The sequence below is a fragment of the Amphibalanus amphitrite genome, unplaced genomic scaffold, assembly GCF_019059575.1.
Source record: "Amphibalanus amphitrite isolate SeventyFive unplaced genomic scaffold, NRLGWU_Aamphi_draft 000325F_arrow, whole genome shotgun sequence".
Taxonomy (NCBI): Eukaryota; Metazoa; Arthropoda; class Thecostraca; order Balanomorpha; family Balanidae; genus Amphibalanus; species Amphibalanus amphitrite.
In genome coordinates this window covers 467,764-483,135 of record NW_024881820.1, presented here as the reverse complement: position 1 = coordinate 483,135, position 15,372 = coordinate 467,764, and the positions used below count along the sequence as shown (strand labels likewise).

General features: G+C 49.2%; 2 protein-coding genes across 5 annotated transcripts; both read right to left on the bottom strand.

Annotated features, from left to right (window-relative positions):
• Positions 1-201: 201 nt before the first annotated feature.
• Positions 202-7,820, bottom strand: LOC122388515 (serine/arginine repetitive matrix protein 2-like). 2 transcript variants are annotated; one of them, XM_043379695.1, is made up of 12 exons: positions 7,533-7,820; positions 7,060-7,145; positions 6,193-6,301; positions 5,305-5,412; positions 4,801-4,989; positions 4,357-4,496; positions 3,753-4,026; positions 3,264-3,467; positions 2,664-2,896; positions 2,254-2,419; positions 1,899-2,029; positions 202-1,606 (listed from the first exon to the last, which is right to left on the bottom strand). In XM_043379695.1, the coding sequence occupies exons 1-12, from the start codon at positions 7,599-7,601 to the stop codon at positions 385-387; spliced, it is 2,931 nt and encodes a 976-aa protein (XP_043235630.1). In that variant the 5' UTR covers positions 7,602-7,820; the 3' UTR covers positions 202-384. The 2 variants fall into 2 exon arrangements, with proteins under 2 accessions (XP_043235630.1, XP_043235631.1); XM_043379696.1 differs by having other exon boundaries at positions 6,197-6,301; positions 7,533-7,730.
• Positions 7,821-8,005: 185 nt separating this feature from the next.
• Positions 8,006-15,372, bottom strand: LOC122388519 (coatomer subunit zeta-1-like). Of its 3 annotated transcripts, XM_043379702.1 has the most exons (7): positions 14,409-14,427; positions 12,489-12,607; positions 11,932-12,177; positions 11,267-11,400; positions 10,893-10,983; positions 10,020-10,052; positions 8,006-8,539 (listed from the first exon to the last, which is right to left on the bottom strand). In XM_043379702.1, the coding sequence occupies exons 2-7, from the start codon at positions 12,504-12,506 to the stop codon at positions 8,492-8,494; spliced, it is 570 nt and encodes a 189-aa protein (XP_043235637.1). In that variant the 5' UTR covers positions 12,507-12,607; positions 14,409-14,427; the 3' UTR covers positions 8,006-8,491. The 3 variants fall into 3 exon arrangements, with proteins under 3 accessions (XP_043235637.1, XP_043235639.1, XP_043235638.1); XM_043379704.1 differs by lacking the exons at positions 12,489-12,607; positions 14,409-14,427 and adding an exon at positions 15,319-15,372; XM_043379703.1 differs by lacking the exons at positions 10,020-10,052; positions 14,409-14,427 and having other exon boundaries at positions 12,489-12,644.

Sequence of the window (15,372 nt, the reverse complement as noted above, 5' to 3'; positions counted from 1 at the left end):
TGGCCTCAACGGTTATTACTTTTCCACGTTCAACATCATGTCTGTGGCCATATTTTGTTAAACCATTTGAATGGTTTAACTTTCAAACGGTTTCGCTGTCCTAGTTGCAGCGTCGACATAGAGCCGGACCTTTGTGACCATAGTGAAGCAAGTCGCTTGTCTCGTCTATCATATCATGGATTAGAAAGAGAAAGAACGACAGTAAAACACATACATTTTTATTTTGCGATTAACCGCAACATATCAATACGACAGCAGAGTTGAATCGCTACACTCTCACACATACAAACTCGCAGTCACACATGAACAGCCATGACTCACAGCAATTCGCGCGTATTCGTCCACTCTCACACTGTCCTGATACAAGCCGTCGGCCGCCACCAGTCACTCCTGTATGTGCGCCGTCCAGTGCGACCGGTACTGGTCGCTCGTCTTCCCCGCCGAGCGGGACCGCTTCCTCTCCACTCTCTGACTGTGTTCCTGCTCCCGCCGGTCCGCGATCTCCTGTCTCTCCTGCTGGAACTCTGCCGTCTTATCGCCCCGTTTTCTGTACGACCGAGATGCCGCCTCTGGCCCACCAGCCTCAGACTCCATCCGGCGGGGCGCCAGCACCTCCTTCACGTCTCCTCCTGACCGGCCGCGGCGCGCCGAGGCACCTCCACCGGACGGAGACCGGCGAGGCTCCACCGCCCCTGAACGGCGCGCCCCGACATCCCCCCGTGCAGTCGACGGCGAGCTGCGGCTGACCTTCGCTCTGGACTCGCGCGGTGGACTACCGGCCGTCGAGCTGGCCCGACGCGAGCTGTCGCCGTTTTTAAGAATCCCCGGTGGGGACTGGCTTCTCTCTTCTCCAGTCGCCGCTGACGGGTTGGAGCGTCGTCTTGAGCTGGACGGACGCCTCTCAGTGCTGGTGCCACTGCGGGCAGACACGTAGCTCGCACTGCGCGCGGCCTTCGGTGACTCCCCTGAAGTCTGTCGTCGCGAGCTGCGTTTAGCGGTGACTGCCTGTTTACTACTCGACTGTCTGCGGGGACTGGCGGCGCTCGCTGCCGTACCGCTGGACTGGCGGCTGGCAGTCCGTCCCACTGAGGACTGCTTGCTCGCACTGCGGGCCGCTGATGACTGACGACTGGGACTGACGACTTGGGACTGATGCTTGCTCCGAGAGACCGACGGCTGGCGTCCCGGTTGGCTGCGGCTGGATGACAGCTGCCTGCTGGGACTATGGGTGATCGACGGCTGGCGGCTTGGACTACGACTCGCAGACTTCTGCCGGGTCTCTGACACCCGATGACTCGGACTGCGACTCGCCGATTTTCTCCGCGTCTCAGACACCTCTCTGCTCGGACTGCGGGCGGCGGACGGCTGGCGGCTGGGACTGACCCGCGCCCCTGACTCCCGTCGTGGCCGTGCTGCCTCCGTCGCTCGCCGGCTGCGGCTGGGGGACGGACTCGAGGAGCCGCCGGCGGACGACCGGCGCCGACGGACCGAGCCAGACACGGAGCTGTGAGCCAGTGAGCTGCGGCTGCCCAGCCGGCCCTGGCTCGGTGAGCTGAGACTCGTCCGCCGCCGGGCCCGCTCCCGGATAAACGTGTCGTCCTCGTCACTGGAACGGGGGAGGTGCGGTTAGCTGTGTACCCGTGCATAGGTGGCGCTGATGGCAGGGGAACATCAAAACACCTGAGCGTAACGCTTCATTTTGATGTTCAAACTCACTGTTTGCCTATAGTTTCTTTTATGAAATGTATTCAGTAATCGATACATTCAGTTCCAAATCAGTGCTGCCTTCAAATGGACAAACTCGATTTAAAAAAGAATATCTCGACAAATAATGACTTGACTCGTAGGGAGTTTGGCGAGCCAGGTATTTGACGGGTTCTCCATAGCGGAGCACGTACCAGAAATAGACGGCCGGTCGGCGGAACCTCTCTCGGACTGCCTTGAGCCGGCGGTCCAGTGCGCTGCGGATCGGACTCGGAGAGCCGTTCCTACCCTCCAGCACCTCAGTCATTGAGGTCTTCTTCATCGGCTGAAAAAGGAACAAACGCACGATAAACATTCATTCAGCATATTTTAAAGAAGAAAACCAATGCGACTAGCGTATAATATGCACAGAAAATGACGTTTTGGTGATTTATAAATGATGCCCGTCCGTGTCAGTCAACTTCCGTCAAAGTATAACATCGTAGAAAAAAGGGCTCACGATATGATACATCACTTAAAGCCCATAGCTTAATATCTGGCGTTGCTCACTTTTTTGCCCATGAACTTGTCGACGACCATCTGGGCCTGGACGCGGACCCAGTGGTCGGCGATGCGCGCCCGGTCCGGGTCGTTCATCACGGCCGGGTCCTCCGACTCGACGATTCGGCGCGCCTTCTCGTGGTTACACATCACCGCCACCTGCTTGGCCATCACTCTGTTGGAAAAGGAAGGAGAAATATCAACGGTCAGGACGTGGAGACGTGTGATACCGGTGCGTCGACGATGTGGTAAGGTCACCTTTGGGAAAAACGTCATGTATCGTTCGCTGGTATATCACCGAAATATGCCCATCTTACGAAAGACAAAAAAAAAAACGCGCTATAACGGATAGTCTGACCCAAATTTAATGGAACTATCGAAATTGATTATCGACATTCAGCATCAACCCGCCGACTCACTTTCTGACGACCTCTTCCTGGCAGATGGTCTTCAGCTCCGACACTCTGTCTCTAACCCGGTTATCCTTCTTCGTCTCCCGATCGCTGACCCGTTTGAAGATTTTCCCCAGTGAGCCACCCACGGCCTGTTTGGCGGCGCCCAGGTCCACACCCTCCTGGGAGCCGCTCTTGCGCACCGCCGCCGGCCGGCCGCGCTTGAACTCGTGGACCTGACGCTCCGTCTCGATGGTGATCTGTGGACAGGGGAGACTGTGGTCATGTGAGCTACAGAAGAAGCCGAGACGAGGAGAGCACTAAGTCAAATTAGCTAGCTCATTATAACGCATGGTAAATTTATTCTTCAGAGTTTGAACTTTTTTAGAAATGAAAAAAAAAATGAGTAGAAGACTGAAAGGGCTGATTTACGAGTTTTCTTTATGAGACATTCAATACCTCGTACGTATTTACAGCATAGAACAAGCGTATCTTTAGTTTTTGCTCGACTTAATTAGGTATGCATGCCTCCCTTTATTTTCTTCCCGTACACTACGCCATTATCATGATGTCACGTAAACGGTGAAATGAATAGTCAACCTCCCCACCTGCCCGCCCTCGCTGTACCTCGACTTTGATTTTCTGCACTGCGACGCAGCGCAGCAGCTCGGTGAGGCAGGCGTCCTTGAGATCCTGCGCGCGCTCCTGGATCACCTCCTGGCGGGAGCCCTCCTCGATCTCACTGCACGAGAACGCCTCCTGCAGCTGCTGCAGCACAGAGTTCATGTGCTCGCTGGTACTAGCCACCGCCTCCATCGCGTCTGTCGGCAGCTGCGAAGAGAGCGGAGAATGGGGCATTCAATGAATGGCCGTGAATGGAAGAGGAAAATAAGTTACATAGTGAATAAGAGGATGGATACTTTACATGGGTACCTCGGATTAAGTTTAAGTGTTGAATGACGAGCAAGTATGGAATCTGACTTAATGACTCTCGAGAGTTGATGGGAAATCAACCGCATAAACGGTTTAGGGGGGGGGGGCAGTCTGCACAGCACCGTCAAACGGTAATTTTGACGCGGCATCCAAATATTCACTAAACACACCAACACATCGCACCTTGTTCTTGGAGATGCCCTTGAAGAACATCTGTTTCCACTGCTGCGCCTCAGCCACCTCCGCTCGCACCGCCTTTCTGTGCACCTTCTGGACGAGCTCCTCGCGCACCAGCTCCATGCGGTCCTCGTTGGTCTGCGTGCTGGTGATGGTGGACTCGACGTCCTCCTGCTCGGCGTCTCTGGCCAGCTGTCGCAGCTCGGCCTGCACGGCCAGCCACAGCTCGGAGACGAGCGCGCCGCGCTGCCGCAGCTCCGACACCCGGCGGACGCGCTCACTGCCGAGCACAGCGCCGGAGAGAGGACGGGAGGAAGAGACAGAGGAAGGGGAGGGAATGATGGATGTGGTGAGCTGAGTTAATGGGAAGACGATGCAAAATAGCAAAATGTAACACGCTAAAGTGAATCAAAGGAGAAAACAGTGTGACCGCGACATCAGTAAAGTTATACGTCCCCGCTAGCGTCACACTTACCAGATGTTATATCTGTGCAGCACACGATTCAATAACCGGATATTTTTCACTGATAGTCAGCACTCAACCCCTTCCTGTCGCAACTCATTCCACATTCTCCTGCCTTCGCTCCCACACCCCTGGCTCGCCACTCACTCCTCCATGGCCCGGCCGACGGCGGTACGGGTGAGACCCCGCGTGGACCGCTCCAGGCGATACGGTAGCTCCACGACGTAGCACTGGCCGCGGTACAGTCGGTCCTTGGCGTCCGTGTGAGCCGTTTTGCGGTCAGGTAACTGTCGAAACAGGCAGAGACGGCTGCAGTGAGACGCGTAGGACCAAACACTCGGAAAGTGACAATGTGAGGCGAGTGGCGACAGAAAAATAAAGTGTGTCTCACCTTCCAATTGTTCTATGTGAAAAAGTTGGATTGATTGGATGGTCAAGAATTAACGTCAGGGTACCTTTTGTCGCGAACTATCTGAGATCGACCTATTCTAAAGACAAACACACTGCAGTCTGCTAAACATCTCCCAAGATAGCGCTTTAACAGCTGTCTGTTGTATGACGACCTCAACACGTCACATACTTGTTCATTACCCTCATATGTCCCTCCATTCTGGGGATGCCCAGGGCCGTTTTTCGGACGGCAAAGTTCGTTTTGAGAGCATCTCTGAGATTCTTGGCCTCGGTGCCGAACTTCTTTTCGACGATTTCCTCTACTTCGCTGTCCGTATCTTCGTCGGATGTGTGGCGAAACAGGCGGGTGTAGCTCTCAGAGACGCGGATCTGAAACAAGCACGACAACAATGTGAGCTTTAAAGGCTAGCCGCGTAACATGCATATCCTGGTCAGTCTCTTGCACTTTACAGGTACACCATGCATATAGGGAATGAAACAACGACAATGCATGCAAGACTATTTCGCTTGGATTATGACATCCCGGTGTTGTTGCCCGACAGCATAGTGGACTAGTTATTTCAATCCAGAAAACCCCTTTACTGTCGGCGGTAAAACCTGACATAGACGACACGTCGTGGTAGTCGCGGTTACCCTCCTTCAATTCGGTGAGCCAATCGTGCCCATGTCGGTCGAGTCACTCACCAGCGGCACGGAGTCGTTGGAGGTGTAGTAGTCCCGGTTCAGGAAGCCGCTGACGGTGCTCTTCACTCTCAGCCCGCCGCCGTCGCCACCCGGCGGGCCAACGCTGCCCTGTGTTACGAGAAGGATGGGGTAGATGTCAGTGACAGATAGATAGATCGAGCAACCGATGGATGGTGTACGAAAAAGAAAGGCAACATATGTTTTAGTGAGAGACATCCGACGTTTCCAAGCGAAGGAAACTGCAGAGCGACATAAAGCGTCATTTCGTAAAATGGCAAGGCGTTTGGCTGGAGCTGTCAGCTCATCAGCAAGACAATCACTGGTAAGTCACTCTTAAGATCAGGACTGCGGAGTCGGAGTCGGAGTCGACAGTTCTGCCCGGAGTCGGAGTCGGAGTCGCCAAAATTATGCCGACTCCGACTCCGGAGTCGGAGTTAACGCCGCATGGGTCTACGTCATGTACTGCACCTACATATTTGGTTGACGATACAGCGCTCGAAATTAGATTTTGTCGAAAAAAGGCAATTTTGCTGTATTGGACGAACGTTTTCAGCGAAAGAAGTAGAAGAGGGTGAATACCCCAGAACCTGCTTTTTAATTATGCGTGCTATTTTTAATACATATTTGCAACGCAAAGTCTTGGAACGCACAAGGGATCGTTTCAGGCAAGATAAAAACATCCCCATTATGAACTTCAATACCATGATTGGATTTTTAAATAGAACCGTCCGGAGTCGGAGTCGGAGTTGGAGTCGGAGTCGATTTTTGAAGCCGGAGTCGGAGTCGGAGTTGGAGTCACCCTAAAATCCATCGACTCCGCAGCCCTGAGATTACGGCGCTCTAACGCAGTACACCATTAGGTCTGTCATATGACGTAGCAACAGGTACCTGCCTCCTGATCTCCGAACCATGGATGGACTGCCTCGAGCGCACTGACACCTGGCGACCACTCCGAGAACTGCGCCCGCTCCGCTTGTCAACCAACGCTCCTCCGCTCCTAAAGGAAAACGATAGGAAAGTCAGAGTAGCAAAACGGTAGGTAAGATTTGTTATTGGAATCACGTCTCTTTTGGCACTTGTGAAATAATATGTTCAGTCAATTCCGTACAGCTGGAGCAACCTTTACGACCCACTCAGACAGAAGGCAATTTGATGCATTTAGACGGCTTTATAACGTTCATCATTACTCATCAAGGAATCATACTCACGAATATTTCACCCCCTTTGTAAAGGGTATTGTTTTCATGAAAGATCTGCATCTCTTCGAAGCAGCCATGAATAAATCACTAGTTCTTATCCCTAGCTTCTATGCTATCGCATGCATCATGGCACGCACAATTGCGGTCGAATGCCCGAAAAAGGATACGATTTTCCACGAGCAAAGAATATCATCGTACGGCCGAGGAGGTCATTATAACGGAGATACAGATTCTCACTCGCCAAGGATGCCAAGGCTTCTCTGAGGTCATTTAACTGATTTTCATGGAAAATTGAGCTTTGGTGCGTTATGCTAACTACCTAGGATTTCGGTGAATTTATGTATAGCACCTAGCTTATCTTACGTCATGTGATAAAAACACCTCCTACAGAAACTGCAAGTAAGCTATATGCAACATATCACGCAATTTCACAAAAACATCAAGAGTTATATAAGGTGCATTGCGTCAACAGATAAGCATCTTTACATTAGCTCCAGATTAAATGTCCCGATATACACTAATTCTTCTCACGCACGCTGTCAGAAGTTGAGCTTACCGGCTGTTTCTGCCGTCCAATCCCCTGGCGTCCTCTTCCCACGCTGCGCCCCTGACCGGCTCCGATTGGGCGTCACAGATCAGCGGCTGAAACAGGGCAGAGGTGAGCTGAAAGGTCGCGGCTCAGGGCGCCGAGATCAGTCGGAAGGACGCGGCTCAAGGGCTCTCCGTTGCACGTACGATGCGGAAGAGTGCACCACACGCACGAGGGCTCACAGCGAAGTGATGACGAAGTAATGCGATCTTCGGAGAAATGTGTAACGGTGTAGTTTTTCGGGCAGGCGCTGTTTGACCTCAAATGATATATTATGACATCTTCATTGTTAGGACAAGATACATACACGAGGAAGTGACAAGCCACTAAGAAGTTAGATCGATAAAAACCTACAGCTGCTTGGGCCCTTAAATACCTGGTTGCCACAACAAATAAACCGTAAAAATAAAGACCGAGGATATTCGGCATTTTCTACTCACCGTCAGAAGTTCGTCATAGCCCCCAGCAGCCACCGAGCCAACACGACTCCGGCTCGACTTCAGTTCCATCGTGATGGCTACCAGACACAGTTCAGGCACATGACTTTGCTACGGGTCGCTGTTGTTTGGTGCCACAGAGTAGCAGTTCATGATGCTAAATAAAGCGTTTACTAGCTATTGGCAGCAGAATATATAGTGTGATCTTTTTTTATTTTCCCTTAGTCATGAAAGCCCGCGCCAGTTTTGAGTAATTCGGTCACAAACATGTGCCATTCCAAGTGCCATTCTGCCATTGCCGTTTTCGTCGCTTTCTTCTTGATATCTTCCAGCGTGCTTCGATACCAGACATATTTTCCGAAAAGAAGATGCCCGATCTTTGCGGTGGTCAAGCAGTACAAAATCCACACCCTACTTAGATTTGACAATCTTCAAAATGAACCGTCGAAATGGGAAGGAATTTTAGGAAACTGGCATGGTCAACATAGCTTGTTTATTGATAATTGTATCAAACCACCAACCATTTAGCAGCATTTCCGCCACGTGTAGACACTTCTATCGTCCGTGTTCTTTTCATTTTAAATATATCCGACACAAAACAGACAGATCCGGCGTCGCGGCAACTACACCAAGACACTCGACGGAATGCAACACCGACTCTCCCCAACGCCGTCCTTTTTTTTCATCCACCGGCAACACCCGACGCGTCTTTGGGAGCAGGGGCCGCTTTCTCCGATCCAACTTCATCCAATCGTCATACGCCCGTGGCGCAGTCGGCTTTCCTACCCAATACCCATCCTTCAAACTAATCCACAAAGCATGGTGCGGTAGCCACTCCAACCCATATATACACTTAGCCCTGCCCTCGCCTGTGGCGGCCTCTCTCCCGACGGTGGTCCCACTCCCCTCTCTTTGTATTCCGCAAGAGCGGAGTCGGTGATCAGAAGGTGCAGCGGGCGGTGTTACTTCAGCAGACTCCATTTCAGCTGCTCTCTGGCCGACTGAAGCACCTGCAGAACAGACGACCCGTCACTACCAGCCATGGACAACCGGCGATACACGACTCAATAACGTAAAAATTGGCAGCTGATTAGATCTGCCGTCCAAAGGCAAAACCGCATATGTCGGGTCAGGTCATGACCCGACATATGCGTTTTTGCCTTTGGACGGCAGAGATCTGCCTAAAAAAGCAGGAACAATGTAAGTTTTGGTGTGGTACGAGGTTTGCATTTTAACAGCCCGGCGCAAAAACAGAAGCATACAACGCTTGCATTGGGCAAGTCGGTCGAGCGACGTGGAATGGCGACCCATTTTCCGAGAAGCATATAGCAGACTCTGAATCGGATTAAGGTTAGCCCATTACAATATAAGTTATTCATGTTGTTCATCAGATATGATGCATAACTTCTATATTTCCCGCGATTTTCTACGGACACTGTGGAAGTATGCATCTACGTGCCATGCAGTTCCTTTCGTGACACTTGGTCATTATCTACTCCTCTCTAAACCTACTACTGTTTCTTCGCAAGAAAAGACGAAAAGAGAAAATGCACCGTAGCTCACAGTCCAAGAAAATTGGTTCTAAGTGAGCATGCATTTCATTCCTCCATACATAAGCCGAACGATTAAACATAAGTTAACTTAATTTGTCTTAGGTCTTTCGTGTGATTGGAGTCTCGTTCAATTTTTACTCAACCACATACGCTGAAATATCGCACTACATGCTCAGTGGAAACCGCAATCATCGACGAACGAAGCAGACAGCCTGCCACATGCTCCATGCACTAACCCATTTCCACCACCACCAGACTACCACCAGCACCAACGACACGCTTTGCCACAGCACCTGAGCACAATCACACAGCAGGCACAGCACGACATCACACTGTCCACAGCCAGAACCCGACCCATGGTACACGACCCCCAGGTACGATCCTCCCCCTGGCGGATTAACTCTCATCAGCGGTGTTAGGGACCTTGCAGTAGCGTCCGCCGTTTAACCACTAATACGTGGCTACAGTGTTATTATCCCGCGGTCGTTCTTCAGCAGAGCCAAGAATTCGACAGTATGTCTGATTCGACACCATATCGGTATGACACAGACCGCTAACATGCAGTGTTGACCAAACTGAAGCCTTAGCCGGCCAGACGGGCGCGTCCACAGCCGTGAAATGTCCCCAGATCACATTACAGGACCGGAAAACCCAAAGCGCTCACTCGGTAGTCCTATGTCAGTGAAAGTAGATGGCGCCATTACAGTGAACAGACCACCGCCGACCAGCCAAGGATATTACATAGCTGATGAGACAACTCAAGGACATTAAAGCGACCCCATAATTTCCAAAGGGGCGACTCAATCACCCATAGTCCAGGGAACAGTCTGGCGTTAGGGAACCTGCAGCGTGGCCCTAGCAGTGCACCGTTTCCGCCTACCACCGCCCACAGTCAGTCGCCCAGGCCAGTCGAGGACAGAGAGAACCCAACACTTACACTTCCTGTCAGACCAGAGACCCTAGCCTTCACCTGCGACATGTAGACAACCAGTCAAAGGTCAGCCACAGGAGGAGGTCAGTTCTCGGCACCAACAGTTCCCGATCACGACATAGAGGAGCCCAGCTTACAGGACTACTTTCTACGCATGCCCCAAAGCCACGAGCACGGAAACATACACGTCCCCCATCAAGCCGATGATAGACGTTGTGATTCACAGGATCACATGATCACCAAGTCAATGTAGTCGAAGACGTAAGACCCACCCGGATAAAAAGGAAAAAAAAAACGTAAGATTCAGAATTTAAGTGATTCCACTAATATCAGCGTCGTGTTCAAATTTGAGAGGGGAAAAAACGCATCGAACATTATTGAAACAGAGTTACAGACGAGAAAAGGAAGTCTACACAAACTTGATAGAAAAACTTCACTTAGTAGCCAAAAATAATATCAAATATGTGAACCACACGATACTTACAACAGCAAATTTAGCCACAATATGACCTCTATCAGAGGTAACCAGAATTATGTTCGGCAATTTCATGATTGAAGAGAGCACACGTTGACTTTATCACCAATTAACTACGAGGCATTGGCATTCTGGGGCTGTTTGCACGAATACGATCGACATAAACATGCCCGTTTCCATCCCAGCACCAGACATGGACACAAACATTGATCTAGCTAGTCATATCCCGACACCACAGGTTAGCTACTACCGTACTAGACGTGCTACATTGGGACACATGCTCCGCCTATCCCACAGCTGATTACTATGTCTATACGGTATACGGATTACGGGGCCGAACGGCTGGGACCACCAGAGAAGGCAGTGACAGAGACTGAGCCACGAATGGCGCACACAGGGCTTACCTGGGCCACCGTCTGTTCCCCGAGCGGGATATCGTCTGTACGGACCGCCACCCGTTGTAGAACCGCGCCCGAGTCGGCCTCCATGATGATACTAGCGGCACAGAAGCGGGGACGCTCAGAGGTTAACGGTTACAGTACCAGGTAGGGCCACACGTCATAGGCTTATCGTAATCACCGTGTGAATAGCACGGTCACAAACCAGTCACGGGATGTACGGCAGAGTTATAGAGCTCACTAAGGGAAGTACGGCAGAGTTATAGAGCTTACTAATCAACGATCAAAGGTCCGTTAAAGCTCTATCAAAAAGTTGAACTACAATGGCCTAAATGGGTAGATGATCTTACAACTGTATTCAGAGACTTTCAGGTCCTTACCCGTTGTCACAAATCTCATCCATGGCCAGCATGACAACATCAATGTTGTCCAGAAGTGCCCGCTTCTCAACGTTCTTCCTCAAAATCATGCTGACTGACTCATAAAGACAGTTCAGCACTGTCATCAAAATGAGCTGCAGACACAAGAAGCATTGTTTTAAGAGACGACAGGCAGGGTGCAACATTCGTCTCATATCTACCTAGTTTTTGCAGCCTAAGATTCCTAAAAATGGGAGACCAGGGACACAACCTCGTGGCATAAGGTGGAATCCCTCAGGCATGCCACACAAGAGTCTCATGGCAGGGTGGTCCACAGTTCATGGAACCGTGCCACAACTATTTTAGATCAGTAAATTGAATGGACTGTGTCCAGGGCTGTCACTGAATTCAGGCAAAACTTTCACACCTAAATTCTTCTGACAAGCTAGGATCATTAATCAGATGGTGGAGGTCGGGACCTTCTGGCAAGACTGCTCTTCTTGCTTATTAGTTTAGGCTCTTACCTCTTCATTGTTTATTAATGATTCCAAATGTGTCAAGCAACTTTCCCAAAAATGAAAAACATACACAAGGTTACAATCAAGCCATAAAAATAGTATCAAATGCATGTTACTTCAAAAATCAGGCCTAGGCAATTGTTACTCATATTCTTATAGACAATTCACCTCATTTTCCTGTGAGCTACCCATGACATAAAAGAAGAGGTCCACATTGCTCTTGTAGATGCAGGTCAGGCCATCCAGCATGATAATTTCGGCGCTTGCCCTATGCGTCTTGCTGAAGAGGTTCTTTTCAAAAGCCTTTTGCTCCTTTGCAGTAGGGAAGGTCTCCTTGTCATAGTACTTGGTGAGAATTCTGTTGCCATCATTGTCCAGGATGACCATACCCTTCACACAGTACAATGATGGATCCTGAAAAAGAAATAAATAAAACTTGTTTCATTACAAAACTGCTTGAGATACATTGCATCCCCTATCACTATCAGTCCTATTCAGGATCCGCACCATTTGAAAAAAGAAAAAATGAAGAAATTTGCATTTGCATACAAATGTGTTGAAGTTAGGCAGACAGTTTTGCATTTTATATTTTGATTTTGACGGTAGACTTATCTTGTTTTAACTCATTGTGATTGTCAGCATCACACAGACTCACACCGACCGCAGCCTGAGCCAAACGCCCAGACCTCACCCTAGCTTAAGCTCTATATTTTGATGATAATTACCGGCATCCCGAGGCGCATCTTGCGAATGTTATAACGCAGTTAATTTAATATGCTTTTAACAAAATTCAATTCAGTTCTTTGCACAGCAACCAGCAGCAAGTGCAGTCAAGGCCGTATATTGAATGTGAATATGATGCAAAACCATTGACCTCTATAGTAACCTAGACGGGCGACTGCCGCGCCGCGGCCGGCACGGAATCGTTCCCGCATGGGGGCGCAGTGGCGCCACCTGCAAGTGGTCAGAAGTTCCCGGTCCCTGCAGACGGTCCATGTTAAATGGGTAACTTTTGAAGTTGATTTGTATGAAAGGTTTAGCCTGCGGATGGCTAAAAAGGATTGTTATGTAACTGAAAATGCATTCTTAAGATGTGATGTGTTCGATTGCCAACAGGATAGCTCGAGCCATTGAATAAAGTGCATTATTTCAAATGACCCGGACGCTGGCAAGTGGGATGGTGCAAAACATATCGAAACGTGGAGAGGCTCCCTGCCGTAGGTAAGGCCATGCGGGACGAGGAACGTATCCGCTTCCCACTCAAGTGGCAAAAGATGATCAATTATAGCAACCGAAACCGCAACCGAAACCGGGGGGGGGGGGGTCGAACGGACCCGCCCTCCTCAGTTTTTTCGCAAATAACTCGCGTAAAAAGCGACCGATCGCGACGAAACTTTCAGTAACCTTGCGTAAATCAGTTTTACACCTACCCAAAAATTTCATGACCCTGACCCAAATGACCTTTGACCTGTGATCTACTTTTCGAGACCATATGTTTGGCCGGAATCGCGATTTGGCACATGTCGGCTCGCATTAGCCGCGCGTTTGCAGGCTTTTCGTAGTTTCAAGCGTTCAAACATGTGATAAAATGTTGCTCCCGTGCATTAGGGTGGGTGTCAAGGTCACCTGAAGGTCAGGTCAGGTCATTGACCTTTGATGACCTCGGTTCACTTTTTCGAGTTTTACATGTTTGTAGGCTAGTTTTGGAGCTGATTTTCGAATTTAGCAACCATTTTAACGTTCACGAAGTAGTTTTGGTGCCTTCGTAACATGCTACGAAGCTGTCAGAGGCGGTTGACACTTGACACCTACTACGAATACCCGGCAGGACCCCTACTGGTTGACCTGACCTGACCCGACCTGGCCTAAATGCATCCAGACATCATCTGTGATCAAAACGAACATGATATTCGTGATCAGCACCCCGAAAACCTCATAGCAGCGACACTTAACGACGTTCTAACAGGTCCCGATTTTCGCGACTCTTTTGTCATTGACCTGCCCTGGAAGGTCAACCAATGACCTAGGACCTTAAAATTGGGTATCATCTGTTTCCTCTCGTCTACTTGCAATTCCATCCTTGATAGTCTGCCAGTGCTTATATAGATCACCATCGATCTGGAATGATCATCTTATCGGCTTCCTCTCGTCTACTTGCAATTCCATCCCTGATAGTCTGCTAGTGCTTATATAGATCACCATCGATCTGGAATGATCATCTTTTCATTTTTGCCACCTGAGTAGAAAGAGCAAGTACGTTCCTGGTAGTTGGTACTGCATGGCCTTACCTACGTCAGGGAGCCTCTCTACGCTTCGATATGCTATGCACTGCCAGCGTCCGGGTCATCTGAAATAATGCACTTGATTACATGGTTCGAGCCATCCTGTTGGCAATCGAAGACATCCACGCCTTAAGAAAGCATGTTCAGTTATATAACAATCCCTTTCAGCCATCTGCATGCTGTATCTGGCATAAAAATCGACTTCAAAAGTTACCCACGTAACATGGACCGTCTACGGGGACCGGAAACTTCTGACCACTTGCAGGTGGCGCCACTGCGCCCCCATGCGGGAACAACTGCGGCGCGGCAGTCGCCCGTCTAGGTTACTATATAGGTCAATGTGCAAAACTATACGCGCATTATAGAAGTGCAGTGTCGTCCAGCCCCCACCGGACACGATTTGGTAGCCGAGGTCTGTGACGTCAGCCGGGCGTGAAGTTTTCCCTTCACCATAGGCTTTACACACAAACTTGCCGAAGTTCATGCCAGGATAGCCCGGCCTGAAAGTGCAAAAATGAATAAATTTTGCCCTCATTAGATTCAGTGCTTCATTTTATAACTAAAAACGTCCGTTATTAGGCCTCAATGAAGGTACAAAGTACTCAAAATCGAAATTCAAGAAGATGCTGTCCGAGCACAATCTGGTAACATCACGTGACTTCTTTTCAGCAGATTATTGATAATTTTAGGATATATTCACACGATTGCTGCCTAAAACATCATAAATAATACATTTGCAGCATTTATTACTTCCGTTTAAGTCATAACCTTGTAAAATGCAAAGTGTATCATGGTAGTCACGTGACCAAAGGTATAACAGGGGGTTGGGACAAACACTCAAAGGATTTCGAGTTTATTGATTAAATTATATAATTTTCATGGTGGAATTGAAAGATTGGATTTTTTCCTAATAGCATACAAATTTTTGTATGTAAAATATTTTCCTTACGGGTGAAATTCTCCATATAAGAAACATCAGTGACGTCACCAGGGCTTTACTCAAAACATCGGATCTACCTGTTTATTATAGGTATCTTGGTGTCGTCGCGCCGCGATGTTTGTGTATGACTGTGTAGTCAGTTATGACGCAGCAGTGACATACCTGATATGACGCGTCATTAGTTGCAACTACTAATTTGAAATCAGTTGTGATGCTTCTGATATTTTACATTCTGTTTAAAAAATGATAAATATATTTACCACATCATAAGGCGTATACGTGACTTTGGAGCATTCTTGCTGGTGATCAATAAAAAATGGTTACCTCTGTTACCTTTCAAAAGGTATCTTTCTTTATACATAGCACTGGTCTTCAGTTTCCTGTTAG

Bases quoted from the DNA above. Each gene is read 5' to 3' on its own strand.
- LOC122388515 (XM_043379695.1), bottom strand. From the start codon at position 7,601: ATGGAACTGAAGTCGAGCCGGAGTCGTGTTGGCTCGGTGGCTGCTGGG. The intron at 5,413-6,192 runs GTACCTGTTGCT...CTCGTAACACAG, and splicing joins GTTCGGAGATCAGGAGGCAG to GGCAGCGTTGGCCCGCCGGG. The intron at 4,990-5,304 runs GTGAGTGACTCG...TGCTTGTTTCAG, and splicing joins CCAACGACTCCGTGCCGCTG to ATCCGCGTCTCTGAGAGCTA.
- LOC122388519 (XM_043379702.1), bottom strand. The intron at 11,401-11,931 runs GTGAATTGTCTA...TTGTGTCTGCAG, and splicing joins GTAGCTCACAGGAAAATGAG to CTCATTTTGATGACAGTGCT. The intron at 10,053-10,892 runs GTAAGCCCTGTG...TACATGTCGCAG, and splicing joins GGGAACAGACGGTGGCCCAG to GTGAAGGCTAGGGTCTCTGG.